The 13,777-nt window shown below is 53.0% G+C and overlaps 1 protein-coding gene across 1 annotated transcript in view; it reads left to right on the top strand.

The window, feature by feature from the left end:
• Positions 1-3,888: 3,888 nt before the first annotated feature.
• Phf21b (PHD finger protein 21B) overlaps positions 3,889-13,777 on the top strand; it is a 72,141-nt gene continuing 62,252 nt past the window's right edge. The window contains exons 1-2 of the mRNA XM_029470050.1: positions 3,889-4,353; positions 5,214-5,279. Of these exons, the coding sequence (XP_029325910.1) occupies positions 4,300-4,353; positions 5,214-5,279 (120 nt within the window). The 5' untranslated portion in view covers positions 3,889-4,299. The remainder of the gene's footprint in view (positions 4,354-5,213; positions 5,280-13,777) is intronic.

The raw sequence follows: 13,777 nt of genomic DNA, 5'->3' as shown, positions 1-13,777 counted from the left end.
TCTCTGGTTTCTGAATCCTACCTCTTAACATCGTGTCATTTTTCAAGGAAAACCAGCATGAAGGTTCTTCAAGAACAGAGGAGCCAGACAATGCAGATATATCGCTCTCAAGTATTTACCTAAAGGAATCAACGTCAACCAGTGTGATGATTTCCATATGCTTGGCCCAGGGAGTGGCACTCTTAGGAGGTATGACCTTGTTGGAGGAAGTGTGTCACTGTAGGCATGGGCAATGAGACCCTCCTCCTAGCCACATGGGAGCCAGTCTTTTCCTAGAGGTCTTTAGATAAAGATGTAGAACTCTAAGCTCCTCCAACACCATGCCTACCAGACGTTAACACGGTTCCTGCCTTGATGATAATGGACTGAACCTCAGAACCTGTAAACCAGCCTCAATTAAACGCCATCCTTTTTAAGAGTTGCCTTGGTCATGGTGTCTGCTCCACAGCAGTAAAATCCTAACCAAAACAGCCAGCACAGAGATACCTGACCACCCAGATCTTAAAATCAGCCTAGGTGTCCTTTGATGGATGAAGGGATGAAGAATCGTGGTATTTGTGCACAGTGGAGTTTTATTCTGCCACACAAGTGAAGGGACTTATATCATTTGCAGTAAATGTGACTGGGCCTGGACGTCATTACATAAGTATAGAAGTATGACGACTTACCTGGGTTAGCACTGTGTGATCACTACTCTTTGTCCTTGTCTTCTTCTTCTCAACTTGCCTTGGCCCAGCCCCCCAGGGTCTCCACAGCACCTTTCCAGTGGGCTAAAGAGAGCTGGCCAGCCACTGTGAGCCAGCCTCCAGAGCCTGGCTAGACAGCAGGGTTCCTGCTTTGGTGGTTGGCCTGATCCTGAGGCTGTCTACCCTCACTGTCAGTCACACCCTCAGTGCAGACCCAGTTGAGACTAAGGAGGGTCTTAATGAATGACAGGGGTCATTCAGTCTTATCAGGAAAGGTCAAGGGTCTTAGACACTCTAGGCCAGGAGCCAAGGATGACAACCAGATAAGTATCCTGCTACACATAGAAAGACTAGCAGTGTGAGTGATGGGGGTGGGGTGGAGGAGGGACATGAGAGGGGGATGTGCCTGGGAGGGGAGCTGGGCTGTTAGGGGGGTGCTGAGCTCAGGTCAGTGCATGTCCAGTGGAAATGCTAGACGTGGAATGCTGGAAGGCTGTGTTCAGAGGCTGTGCCATTCAAGTCCTTGGAGCCAGAGTTGCATGCCAGGGTGTAGCAACTTACCTACAAACAGCCATTCCTTCCACAGCCATAGAATGAGCACGGGTTCTGGTGCCCCCGTGGCTCCTGTGGATACCTCCTATAGGCTCAGATGTTCCCATGTGTGATTCTCCAGTTGATGGGACAACTTGGGTACGTTTAGGAAGTGTGGTCCCACTGGAGGAAGAATGTCCCTAGGAAGTGACAAAGCAAGAGTTCTAGTTTCCTGTTCCCACTTCCTGCTTCTAGTTTGAGAAGTAAGTCCCTAGCTTTTGTTTCTTCTGCCTCCCTTCTACCACCACGGACTCTTTATTCCTCTGGAACAATAAGCCCAAAGAAATTCGTAGTTCTCTAAGTTGCCTTCATCATGGTGTTTTCTCACAGAACGAGAAAAGCAGCTAATACAACTCCCCTAGGGTAGGCTTGCAGCCATGGTCAGGCAGGGGGCAAGCAGGGCAAGCAATGGATAGCAATCCAGCCCTTCTACTAAGTAAGTCCACGTGGCAAGATGTGGGCAAGGCGCTTGAGGGGTCTGGAGTGTCTGTGTCTCGTGTGATAGATTCCCATCTTGCATAGAAGTGAGGTTAGGAGGTTTAGAGAAATGTGTCTGACTCTGTTCAGGGTAGATTTGGGGCTCAACTCCCAGTACCCCCTCATGAGTAAGCACGGCTTGGTTGACCAACAGAGAGGGTGATAGGAGTTTTATTGTGGAAATTAGGGGGGAGTATTCCAGAAAAGACATTTGAAGTGAATCTTGAAGAAAAGGATTTGTGAAATGTGGAATGAGGGAAAGAATATTCTAGAGAACACTGGTCAGGTGAAGGGAAAGAAGCCTGTAGGAGCTCAGGACAAGCTACATGTTTGCTTACAAGAACACCTGCTCCCAGCTGCTCAGGAAGCCAAGGCAGGCGGATCAAAGTTCAGAGTCTCCAAAGCAGGTGGCTGGGGATGTACCTCCGTGGTAGAGGATTTGCTTAGCACAGACCGGGCCTTCGGATTGATCCTTGGTTGCTTTCTTTGCCTTTCCTGCACTGTCAGAGAGGCTCCCATACCACGGCCTGTGCCATGATCCTGGAAGTAGGTGACATGTCGATCATTACTGAAGCCTGAATCAATCGACAGTGGGCAAAACTACAAACCACACTGGGTCGTCACCATCCGACCAGCACATCTCCTTCGGTGGGCATCTGCTGGAGTCTGTGCTAGCCAAGGAAAGCCAGAAAGTCTACCCTGTTGATGAAAGGACCACATGGCCAGAAAGATAACCCTGAGTTTTTGCCAAAAGCCAATGACATTTACAGAAATCACAGGAGGGAGTCTCTTGGCCAGCACATGCCCCTCCTGGTCCTCCAAACACCTAGGCTGCTGTCCTCCCCAGCAAAAGACATGAGTGGAGCTTTGAGCATGGCTCCTGTAACAGAGGCTTGCCTAGTATGCTCCAGCCCCTGGATCCTCTGCACCTCTAACTACAAAAGGGGGAGAAAAAAATGAAAGAAAATAAAAGGGGAGTGGGAGACATTGTCTTGACTTGAGTCTAACCCAGAAGTGGGAGGAACCAGTGAGATCGTTGTCATCTTTGTCGACTGTGACCAATACTGTATATGGCTCTAACATCACTGGTGTTCTGGTGTGTGTGTGTGTGTGTGTGTGTGTGTGTGTGAGAGAGAGAGAGAGAGAGAGAGAGAGAGAGAGAGAGAGAGAGAGAGAGATATTTCTCCTGAGGGGTAAAGGAAATATGTAGACTGTTGGCATCCATTGAAGAGACATTTCTGACTGGTGTGCCTGAGTTTTCTTTCCTTTCCTTCCTTCCTCCTTTTCTTGTGACCCACGGAAAGAGTTAGTTATGAGTCTCTATCAATTCACGGTTACTCTGACACAGAGGCCCCCCTTTCCCTGGCCTCTTTGAAACACACTAGTGTGCTAGCGCCCAGCAGGGCACAAAGCCCCGACATTAATTGATGAGGACAGGAAACTCCGCCGCAGTAATCTCTGAGACGTTGACCCCGGCCCCGGGACTGGGAATTCTGAAATGTCATCTCCGCAGCTGTAGTTATGATTGCTTTATGTCACACTGACCTGTCGTGTTTACGATTTTTAACAACTGTCTGGAAAAAAAAAAGTCTAGGGACATCTGTTGAGAGTTTAATTGTGAGTGTAAAAAAATCATTAAAGGACCAATCAAGAGATCAGTTTTCATACTGTTTAAATACCACAGCGGCCATTAGGCGCTGGGACTCCGGCGACAGGACTGATTTAGTTCCCCAGTCTCAGTGCTAGGCGCTGCGGGAGAGGACCCGGTGATTTAAATAAAACCAGAGAGCGAGGCGAGAAGGGGGAGTGGAGGAGGGAGGAGGTGCAAGAAGCAGGAGGGTGGCATCTCAGTTTGCTGCGGGAAGTGTCCCTCCGGGAGTGGGACTGTGAAAGCATTCCCTGCTCCCCGTGCTCTCGGCTGCGCACCGAGGAGATCTCTCGGGCGCTCAGCTCTCAGAGCCGCGACTTTGCGCTCCGCTCAGCCGCCACTTTTGTTTCCTGAGCCTGGTCGCTGGGCCGAACGCAATGCGCACGCGCGGGCCGGGCGGGGCGGGGCGGGCCGGGCGGGGCGGGGCGGGGCGGGCGGCGGGTTCCCGGCACCGCCTCCTGCCGCCCCGGCCCGCTCCATCCGGGCACTGCCGAATTAGCATCGTGCCGAGGCACAACTTTGCCGCGGCCCCAGCGAGATCCAGGCGCGCGCGCCGGAGGAAATATAGTCCCTGCCGGCGGTCAGCTGGCGCGGGCGGCGACAGGGCGCGCGCTGGGGGGCTGCGCGGGGCTCCCGGCGCCGGGGGGCCATGCGCCGGGCGGCGCAGGCATCCCGGGCACCCGGCGCAACTTAGCGGCAGCCGGAAGAGTTGGGCGCCAGCTCGCCTTTCTTCCCTCTCGTCAGCCTCCTTTCCTATCGGCGCTGCAGGAGGGGACTCGTGTCTCTCTGTGCCCGGGACACCGGATCCGAGCTCTCCCGGTCTGGTTCCCGCCGAGCCGCACAACTTCCTGCGAGCTCCGGCCAAAGTGAGCGCAAAGTGCTGCCCAAGTTGCGGCGATGGAGCTGCAAAGCCGGTCCGAGGCGCTCGCGGTGGAACTCGCGCGCCACCAGGTAGGTGGTCCCGGAGCCTGGACCGGGGAGCATTAGTGGCCCGGGGAGTGGAGGCGAGAGGGATCAAAGCTCCGTATCTAACTCTTGGTCTCAGGGGTGCTGGAAGCAGGCCCCTTCCTGGAACATGTCCCAGGGCTGGGATGGAACCCTTAGTTCTCCCTCTCCCCCTCGCTTCCGTGCGATCCAGCACTGTTTGCAGATCCAGGGTTCGTGGGACTCCAGCGTGGCGTCTTCTCTGCCACTGCCCCGTTTGCACAACTCGGGCACCCGGAAAGGGGACCCTCCTAGAGCTGCCCAGGGAACAGGGTGCATGGACAGGCCAGCTCCTAGCCTCCTGCTCCTGGCCCAGCCCGGCACCGACCCTCACTGTTAGCAAAAGTAGTTTGGCGATTGTGACTCGGGCGAGAGGCGGCCGGTGCCCGAGCGATATTGCGGCGTGCGCGTGTGTGTGTTGGGGAGATTAGGACGCGACTTGAATATTTATGAGCTTTGCTCGACACGGACTCGCCGTGTTTACTTGGCTCTTTGTTCGTCCCCCCTCCCCCGGCACACACTCTTACACTCACTCGCACCCGCACCCCGGCCTGCAAACTTGCACGGCTCGGGGCGCGCCGCCGGGTGGCCTCGGCCCCCGCCCCGCCCCGGGAGCTGCCCCAATGAGGCGGCAGCCACAGGTAAGCTGCTTCGCGCGACATTGCACGGTGGCCCGTGTGAGGAAAGCGGTCCCGGAAAGTTGGGGCGCGTTGGGGTTGGCTTGGTCCGCCAGGTATTAGGTGGTGGGGATGCGGGGCTCGGGGCTCGCCTGCTCGCCCCCCCCCCCGGGGCGGCCAGGCTGAGCCCGCTCCTCTGTGTCTCCGTAGAACGGCGACCTCAAGAAGCAGCTCCACGAAAGGCAGCCACGGATCGCAGCGCTCAGCGACAAACAAGTAAGGAGGGGGCCTATCCCCCACAGGGGACCGGGGTCCAGGGAGGGTCGCCGGGCACTTTGGCAGCACCCTAAAAAGTGCCTGTACGGTCGCCGCACGCTCCGGCTCCCGTGGGGTTATGGCTGCAGTCCTCAAAGTTGCCGTCCTCCCTTTCTTGATAGAAAGAGCTGATTTGTGGTGGCTGAGGGGAGCGCGAGGCTCCGGCGGCCGGCCAAAGATCTGCGCCGTACCTCCGAGGCGCCGGCTGCCCGGCGTCCATCTTGAGCGGTGGACATGTTTTGGGAACGTGGACATTCCCCGGCCTCGGCATCCCCTGATCCCTGCTGCGGTGGGAGGGGGACACAAGGGGGCGGCAATTCAGGCCTGCACCCCAAACTCCTTGGAAGCCATTTCCGCGTGGCACTGCCGACCCGGTTTGGTGATCCTTCTCCTAGCCGGCCTCTTCCCGGCCATCCCGCCGGCCTCACTTTTTATTCTCGGAACCTGACGCCAGCTCCCGGGGAACAAAAGAAAGGCGCCCCCGGGACCCCCCAGTTCTGCCCTAACTTGAGCGTCTATGCCTGGAAGGGGCTGTGGGGACCCGCGAGGAGCTCCAACCATGGGGGTGCGCGCCCGCCGCCCCCAAGGCGAAGAAAAGTTGTCCATTGTGAGTTAGTTACGCTGAGCTCAGCGCTCCGGGTTTCAGCACCACGAACAGATGCCGCCGCCGGAGCCCGGCCGACTGCGCGCCCCCGAGCCCCTCCCCCTCCGCGCGCGCCCCCGCCCCTGCGCGCCGCCGGCCGAGAACTTTGAGCTGTACAGCCAATGGTGCACCCGGGTCTCCGAGGCGGCGGGCGGGGGCGCGCCCCTCCCTCCCCCCGCTCGCCGCCCGGGCCCAGGCATAGCTCTCGCTTCCTTCGGAATGTTGCCGCTCGCCCGGGACTCGGGCAGCCCGAGGACCCCCGGCCCGGCCGACTTCCCTCTCCCAGCCCACGGGGACCCCCCTCTCCCCAGCGGCGCGGAGCTCGCAGTTGCCCGGGAGGATGCTTCGGCTCGCAGGCCGGTGCTCCAGGCCGAGTCTTTAAAGTTGCAAAGTGATGGGAGGGGGCGCGCAAGAGCAGAGGGGACGCCGGGCTGGACCGTAGGCTGGGGAGTCAGGCATTTGCCCCTTTCTGTCGGAGCCCGTCCCCCCCAACCCCCCACCCCCGGGCTGCGCGCCCCCGTCCGCGAGTGGAAGCTTCCATTCTCGCCGGAGGGGGGCCTGCGCGCGGCCCCGGCGAAGTCGGGGAGTTCGCGGGGGGAGGGGACCCAGGCCCGGCATTACCATTTTGATTGCTTCGATGCCATTTTTGGAGGGGGAGGGGTTGGAAGACCCTTTTCCGCAGAGCACAAAGATGTTTAATCACTGTGTAGAATCAAACCAGATACTTTAAAACAAAACAAAACAAAACAAAACTAACAAATCTGGAACAGTGTGATAGCCTGGGTAAAACGCGAAGTTGTGAAGTCTTAGGCTTGGAGTAGAAGATTTAAAATGGAAAAACCAATGCTAGGTGCCTCTCTTCGCAACAATGTCTCTTTATGTGTGCGCTTCGTGCCAGTTAGTTTCACTATCTGGAGTAGGTCTTTCCGAGCTTATGTGCGATCGTTTCTTCTGGATTGTGGCAACTATTTCAGGGCTTTAAATTTTTTATGATAGTAAATGAGTAGCTATTTATTATCCCATATGCCGGAATTTAGATAAGGCTACAAAGGAAATCTTTGAAAATCCTGTTTGAAGGTAGAGGCAGCCTGGGGGGGGGGGGGAGGAACCCTCCTACCCCCAGGATGCCTTTGCCTTTAAATTTGAACTCCGGAGTATTGCCTGCAAAGGAACAGTGCCTCCATCTTTTTGTGTGAGTGCTTTAAAAGAAAGAAAGGAAGCCAGAAAACTTTTGTTCTCTGGCCTTTTAAAAATGTTTCCCGTTTAGATGCCTAAAAATAACATTTGGTAGGCAGCCAGGGTTTGGCCTGGCCATCGGAACTTGTGTTTGTGAAGGCAAGTCGGCTTTTCTGTTTCTCTTTGTGGCCTTTTATATAACAAGGGCTCATAAAAGAAGGAGAGGAGGGGGGCCGAGGCAGGGTTCAGCATGCTAATAGAGTTGCCCGTCTGGCTGCAAGAGCTCTCAGGGTTCACCTATGTAATGAGCTGGTGGTTTTAACTGTCTGTGCTTTCTGGAGGACTTTGGTGGTGATTGGCAGTTTGGCTGGGACCGGATGGATTTACAAGGTCAGAGACTACTCGGTTTTGCATGGGCAACCCAAAACTTGCCCTGGAGAAGTTAGTTGCAGTGCAAGAGTGAGGGTGAAAAATTTCATAAGTCAGGTGTAGTGCAGTGTATATTTTAATTCAAGGAAGAATTTAAAGGTACAATCTCTCTATATACAGTTATTTGGGGGTTTGGGGGGGTCATAGCTTTTCCACCCCTGGAGGTGTTTTCCTGTGCTGCCCCTTGGAATATGAAATAAAAAGGTTAAGTTTCAATCAGAAGTTCACAGGCAAGTGATGGAACTATATATAGTTAGAGGACAGTTGGCCTGTCAACTTCCTCTGTTAGATACACAGTAGCAGTAAGGTAACTCTGAAACTCTACAGTTTGTTAACTTCCTCTGTTAGATACACAGTAGCAATAGGGTAACTCCAACAGACAGTGCCCTTGACACTGGGATATTTTGTTTTACTTTTCAGTTACTTTGAGAAATACAGATATATTGAGAGGACTCCTAAAAGTGGCTTGGTCAGAGGAAGGGGGAGAAATTCTGTGTACAGTTTTCCTCCCATCATTGGGGGCATCTTGTGGTTGAATACAAGTTTCTGTTACATACCTTGTGTTTTGCAAGGGGAGTTCATATCCCCCTCCCCTCAAAAGAAGGGAGGTGTGAAGGTGGAATGGTGACCCCCCCAAATAACAGGCAGCGTGCCAGGCGGGCTTTGGACCTGGGGTAGACTAGACTTAAGCCATGCTGTGTGAAGCCTCTATTAGCTGCCTCAGTGGTTTTACTCCGAGAATTTGCAACACATGCTGAGATGCAGTAACATTTTAATCTGCATTGTCAAGCAAGAAGCACTTTGTGTAAATAATAGGGGAATCATAAATACCGGAAGCTTCTCCTCCCTCCTTTGGAGTTCTGCACAGCCTTTCAAGCTCGTCATGGCCTCACCTGCCCTGCCCTGCAATCCAGAGTGAGCTCAGCGAGCAGGGGCTCTGTCTGAACTGCTGCTGCAGCGCTTGGGGCATGGCCGGGGAGACCCTGAAGATGAGCCCAGAGTCTGGGATACCTCCTGATCTGTTGATTTTATGGACTCTGGATTCTGAGGGGCTGTCCTCAGGTGTGGCGATACAGATCTGTCTTTTTGAAAGGGATTATGTATCAGGTGCTTAGAGGCCCTGCCTGAATCGAGCCTTCTGTATGATTCACTCTCTAGGTCAGACACCAGAGAGCTGGACACGGGAACCTGTGTGCTGGTTTATCCCCAGAGCACTCACTCCCAACACTGTCTGCTGAAAGGCTCTTTTGTTTTCTGAGCTTTTTGCTCTAGAAGAGTAAACCTTAGTCTTCTTCCCAAGCAAGAGCGAGGGTCCATGTTGAAACAGAATGGTTACACATTAAAGAGAAGACAAGGGTGAGAAAGGCTCTGTGTTTTATTTTGCAAGAAACTGCTTGGGGCAAATGCTTGGACCCTTTCTTTCACCAGAGCCCTCCAGCGAGCGGGACCCACTCTCCACCACCCTGGACCTGCTCACTGCTGTCATCTCCCAGAAGAGATCAAAAGCCCTTTCTGCTTGTGTGTCATGGGGACACAAGTCACCCACAGGAAGTTTGACAATTTTCCTACATCAGTCCCCGAGCCATGGCTGCCATCCATTTGAGAGCATTTATCACCTGGAAGCTAGGCTCTGCCTTCTCCCTAGGCCTGGACCACTTGTGCTTTCTGTCTGCAGGAGTTGTGTGTTTCGGACATAGCTTCATGCAAAGCTGTAACTGTGTGTGCTTTGTATTTGAATAACCTGAGAGTGGAGACAGTACAGTTTGCTTAACTGTTCACCTGTTGATGGACATGTGAGTGTATCTATCTTTTAGCAGGAATCTGTCCAGCCCTTCCTATTACGTTATTCATCATACTGACTTACATGGGCTATGATCACTCGGGGGCCGTGGGGGGCGGGCAAACCTTCAGTGGTCTGTTGTTGCTCCCGAATGGAACCCTAGGGTGCCCCCTGCTGTTTATCCCTTGCTGGGGTTGTTTACTCCTCCAACTTTTGCACTTGGCAGAAGACATTTTGGCTGCTCCTGTACCCCAAGCACACCTCTGCCTTTGAGGAGGGCTGGGTGTCTGCTGCCTTCATCTTGCATGGTTTTCTTTGTTAGGTTGTAAGTTCCTCCATTAGGGAGGGAGCATTTTCCTATGTTTGTTCTCAGGGTAGGTAGAAAATCGGGATTAGCATGGATGAGCTGATGCTTCCAGGGTGAGCAGACAAGGGAAGGTGGATTTTAAAAGTATGTCTTAGAAATGAGTGGGTGGAGAAAAGAGGGAGACCCACTCCCTGGAAACCTGATGGGGTCAGGTGTGGATGGCTGAGTTTCTAGGAATAGGTCATGCCATGAGTTTTAAGCTGGGTAACCTGGCTGTGTCCTCAGAACTCAGACATGGCCAGGTGGGGCTGGTGGCCTGAGTAAACCTTGCAAGTAAGAGGTAGGGTTGCTGGTAGGCTTCCTGGTGGTTAAACCCAGGGGAGGAGTGGAGTTACAGGTGGTCTGTGAGCAGCTCTACATGGGGACTGAAATCTGAGCCTAGGCCCTTTGGAAGATCAGCAAGTACTCCTAACTGCTGAGCCAGCTCTTCAGCCCCTACCCGACTCTGTGTGCTGTATGTGTATGATACATGTGTGCAAATGTCGGTTGAGCCTAGATGGAGACATTAGATATCCTGAAGCTGGGGTTATGGGGAATGTTAATGCCTAGATGAACCCCAAGTCCTTGGGAAGAGCAGCAAACACTCCTAATTGCTGAGCCAGCTCTCCAGTCCCATGGATCTTGGAGACCAGGAAAATAACTGTCATTCTCATGCTCTGAAGTGGCATTTCAGGGATAAAGGAGAATTTTCACTTTTAATATTTTTTGAGATAAGATCTAACTATATAGCCCTGACTGACCTCAAACTTTAAACCTCTCTGCACATACCCCCCTTCCCCCCCCCCCCGGGCAGTTTAAAAGTCACCTTCTAGCTTTTAGTTCCCCATCCTGCCTTTGAGGCCCTATCAGTATGAGTCCTGGGGCATGCTTAGCTGCTTGTCCTGGATGGGTATATGTACACAGACAGACAGACAGACAGACAGACAGACAGACATCTGTTCCTATTCCTCATGGGCCTCTGTTGGAAACATTGCAGTTAATCAATCTCACAGGCGTGTAAAGGGGTCCTGCCCAATACCGGGGTTATGGAGGACTTCTGTGTGGTCTTCACTGATGAACGTTCTCATACAGCTGGGAAGGTAGGCGTGTCCACCCATTCCTCAAGGCACAGTGAAGTTTTGATTCAAGCTGTTTAGCTCTTGGCAGCTGAAGAAGCAGTAAGCACTCTCTGGGCTGAGGGGCAGCTCCTAGGTGGTGAATTTGCACTAGCAGAGAAGGTGGGGACAGAGCAGGTGGCCTGCGGTACTGCCTGTGCCTAAAGAGGCTGTCACAGTGTGACGGTTTGTATGTGTTTGGCCCAGGGAGTGGCACTATTAGGAGATGTGGCTTTGTTGAACTAGGTGTGTCACTGTGGGCATGGGCTTAAGACCTTCATCCTAGCTGCCTGGAAGTCAGTCTTCCACTAGCAGCCTTCAGATGAAGATGTGGAACTCGCAGCTCTGCCTGCATCATGTCATGTTCCCACCTTCTGGACTGAACAGCTGAACCTGTAAGCCAGCCCCAGTTAAATGTTGTCCTTATAAGAGTTACCTGGTCCATGGTGTCTGTTCACAACAGTAAAACCCTAACTAAGACACACAGGGACTCTTAGCAAACACCTTCCTACCACCTGGTTCTCAGGATGTTTGGGTCTTGGGTCAGGCTGGGCTGGCCAGTCTTCTCCACTAAACAGATAATAGAAGGGAGACTTCCTAAGGTCAGATGATAAGGTCTCTCAGCGAATGGGATCGTCCATTCAGTTTGCCTGTGGCATCAGCATCCTCTCTGGCGGGATGTTCAGCTTTGTTGGGTATGACAAGATGGGCAGAACCTTACCTCACTCCCCAAATCCTTAGGTGCCAGGACCTGCTCTGGCCAGACCACCTTGGGTAAGCCATTCTGCCTTTTTTGCATTTGTTTGCAATGTGGGCAGGGATGAGACACCCCGCCACAGCCCCAACCAGGCCTTTTGGAGGAAGTGAGACAGTGGTTGGGAAAGTTTCACGGGAGCCCCGAAGTCAAGGGAAACTTTTGAGTGAGTGGCCTTACTGCTTTTAGATTTGTGCCTTCCCGAACAACCTCCAAATTCCCAGCCGGTCTACAGACTGTTCGGGAAGTGTGCCGTGGCCGGTTTTTGTGGGAGGTGTCATGCACTCGCCACCCCTGGGACCAGTTGATGACGGTGACTGCTGATGGTGGCGTCCTTTTCAACTGGTCCAGAGAGTTCACTTTGATATTTTGCCTCTCAAAGCACCTGCTGTCAGAACTGTGCGCTTGCTTTCAATTAGGCCTGAATTTTTTCAATGAGATGACGCTGATAATAACTTTGGCAATCCCTTGGTGCCTCATTAGAGCTCCTGGCTATGGGGTTCACCCAGTGATGGAGCAGGTTCTCTGTCTGATGCCTTTGTCTCTTTGGGAACAGAATCGTGGGCTCTCCGTCTTTTTATTTCGCTTGTGCGTGTGAGTTACTGTTCTGTTTGGAAGTGTTAGCTCTGGCTCTCTGGTCTCGTCCTTGGCAGTGGAGACTCCTATCACCTGTGGGGAGGGCTCCAGAGGCCTCTGGCTCTCCCCCCTCAGAGAGACCTCTCAGGAGGGTCTCACTTGCCTTTAAGAGGCCAGTAACAAAGGTCTGTGTCAGGTTTTCAAACTGAGCAGACCCGAACTGTAAATTGGCTCCAGACTTGGAGTCCTGGTCTTTCCTGGTCAGTGTTTGCCACCTTGGAAGCTTGTGACCCTCAACAAGAAAGGGGGGGAAGAAGCAACACTTTGCTGCCAAACAAGATCATAGAATACAGGGCAAGTGGTCCATAAAGTGGTTTTATGGAGGCAGCAGATGATTAAATGAGATGTTGCAAAAGCTCTGGGATTTGACGTTTTTTATTTTTACCGGCATTGCCGAATCTACACCTTGCTTGTTGGACATCTGCACCTCAGAGCCCCTTCTGTCTCCCATTCCTCCTCACTCATCCCTTACCTGGCCCTCTGAGGAAGGACTGCTGGTAATTGTAATTTTGTCCAGGAGTAGGCTAAACCACAGAGGTGGGGTGAGTGGAAATGTGGCGGTCACACAGTTAGTAAGTGGAGATGCTCTGGGTGTTAGCTACTGGCTGCATGGGGTGATAGATGTGTGTGTGTGTGTGTGTGTGTGTGTGTGTGTGTGTGTTTGTGTTGAGCCTGCAGAGAAATTCAGGTCAGAGCAAATGATTGGGCACAATTTCCCACCAGTCAGAGACCATTCTAGAGGTCATGGTGGGACTTTTCCATGATACAGAAAGTCCTAAAACTTTCAGGGGGTCTGGGCAGATCTCTCTCTGTTCTGTCTCCCTGTTCTACCTAGTGCCAGATTGGGAACATGTGGCAGGGCAGGTTGGGAGGTCCAGCAAGTGGGACTAGAGTGGACAGACCCTGGATCTATCGAGGAGCCTGCCTGACACCAACATCCATCTTTGTGTTTGTGCGACCCTGGCCTGAGTTTCTCTCTGCAGGGCTTGGGTTTTTCTTTTTGATGGCAGCTGACATCCTGTTCTGCATTAAGGTAGACAAATTTTTCTAATTTTGAAATATTAGCAGAATAGAGAATGTTGTCTCTATTCTCTAGAGAGACAAGAATGTTTTCCTTGCAGGTATCATTGCGGGGTAGTGTCGAAACCAATGCTGGGGCTTCTTTCTGGCAGCTTCCTTCTGGTTTCTTCTGATGGACAACAACAGGCATCCGTGCTCTCAGCTGGGCTGCACTTTAGCCCCTTTGTGACAAGGAAATGGTGTATCCACGGGGATCTTCTTTTCTCTAGGGTAGGATATCCCGGAAGAAGTCAAACCCTCAGTCTGGGAAGGAGCTGGCTTTGGTCCTAAGGTGGGGTCTCAACAATTCTGTGCTGGGCCTGATGCCCAGCCTGCAGCAGGGCAGTTGAGTGGAGGAGATGTTCTCACTGTTGCTTTATTAACGTAATTGCAAGCGGCAGAAAGCCTTAGAACCCAGACACAGTTGTCTTTTTTGGGTGGGACAGAAACCTCAGAGTCACTTTTTCTCTCCCTCTCCCCCTCCCCCTCCCTCTCCCCCTCCCCCTCCCTCTCTCTCTCTC

This window comes from Mus caroli, chromosome 15, assembly GCF_900094665.2.
Source record: "Mus caroli chromosome 15, CAROLI_EIJ_v1.1, whole genome shotgun sequence".
Classification (NCBI taxonomy): domain Eukaryota; kingdom Metazoa; phylum Chordata; class Mammalia; order Rodentia; family Muridae; genus Mus; species Mus caroli.
Note: the sequence above shows the minus strand (reverse complement) of the source record. Positions and strands in the feature narration are given on the sequence as shown.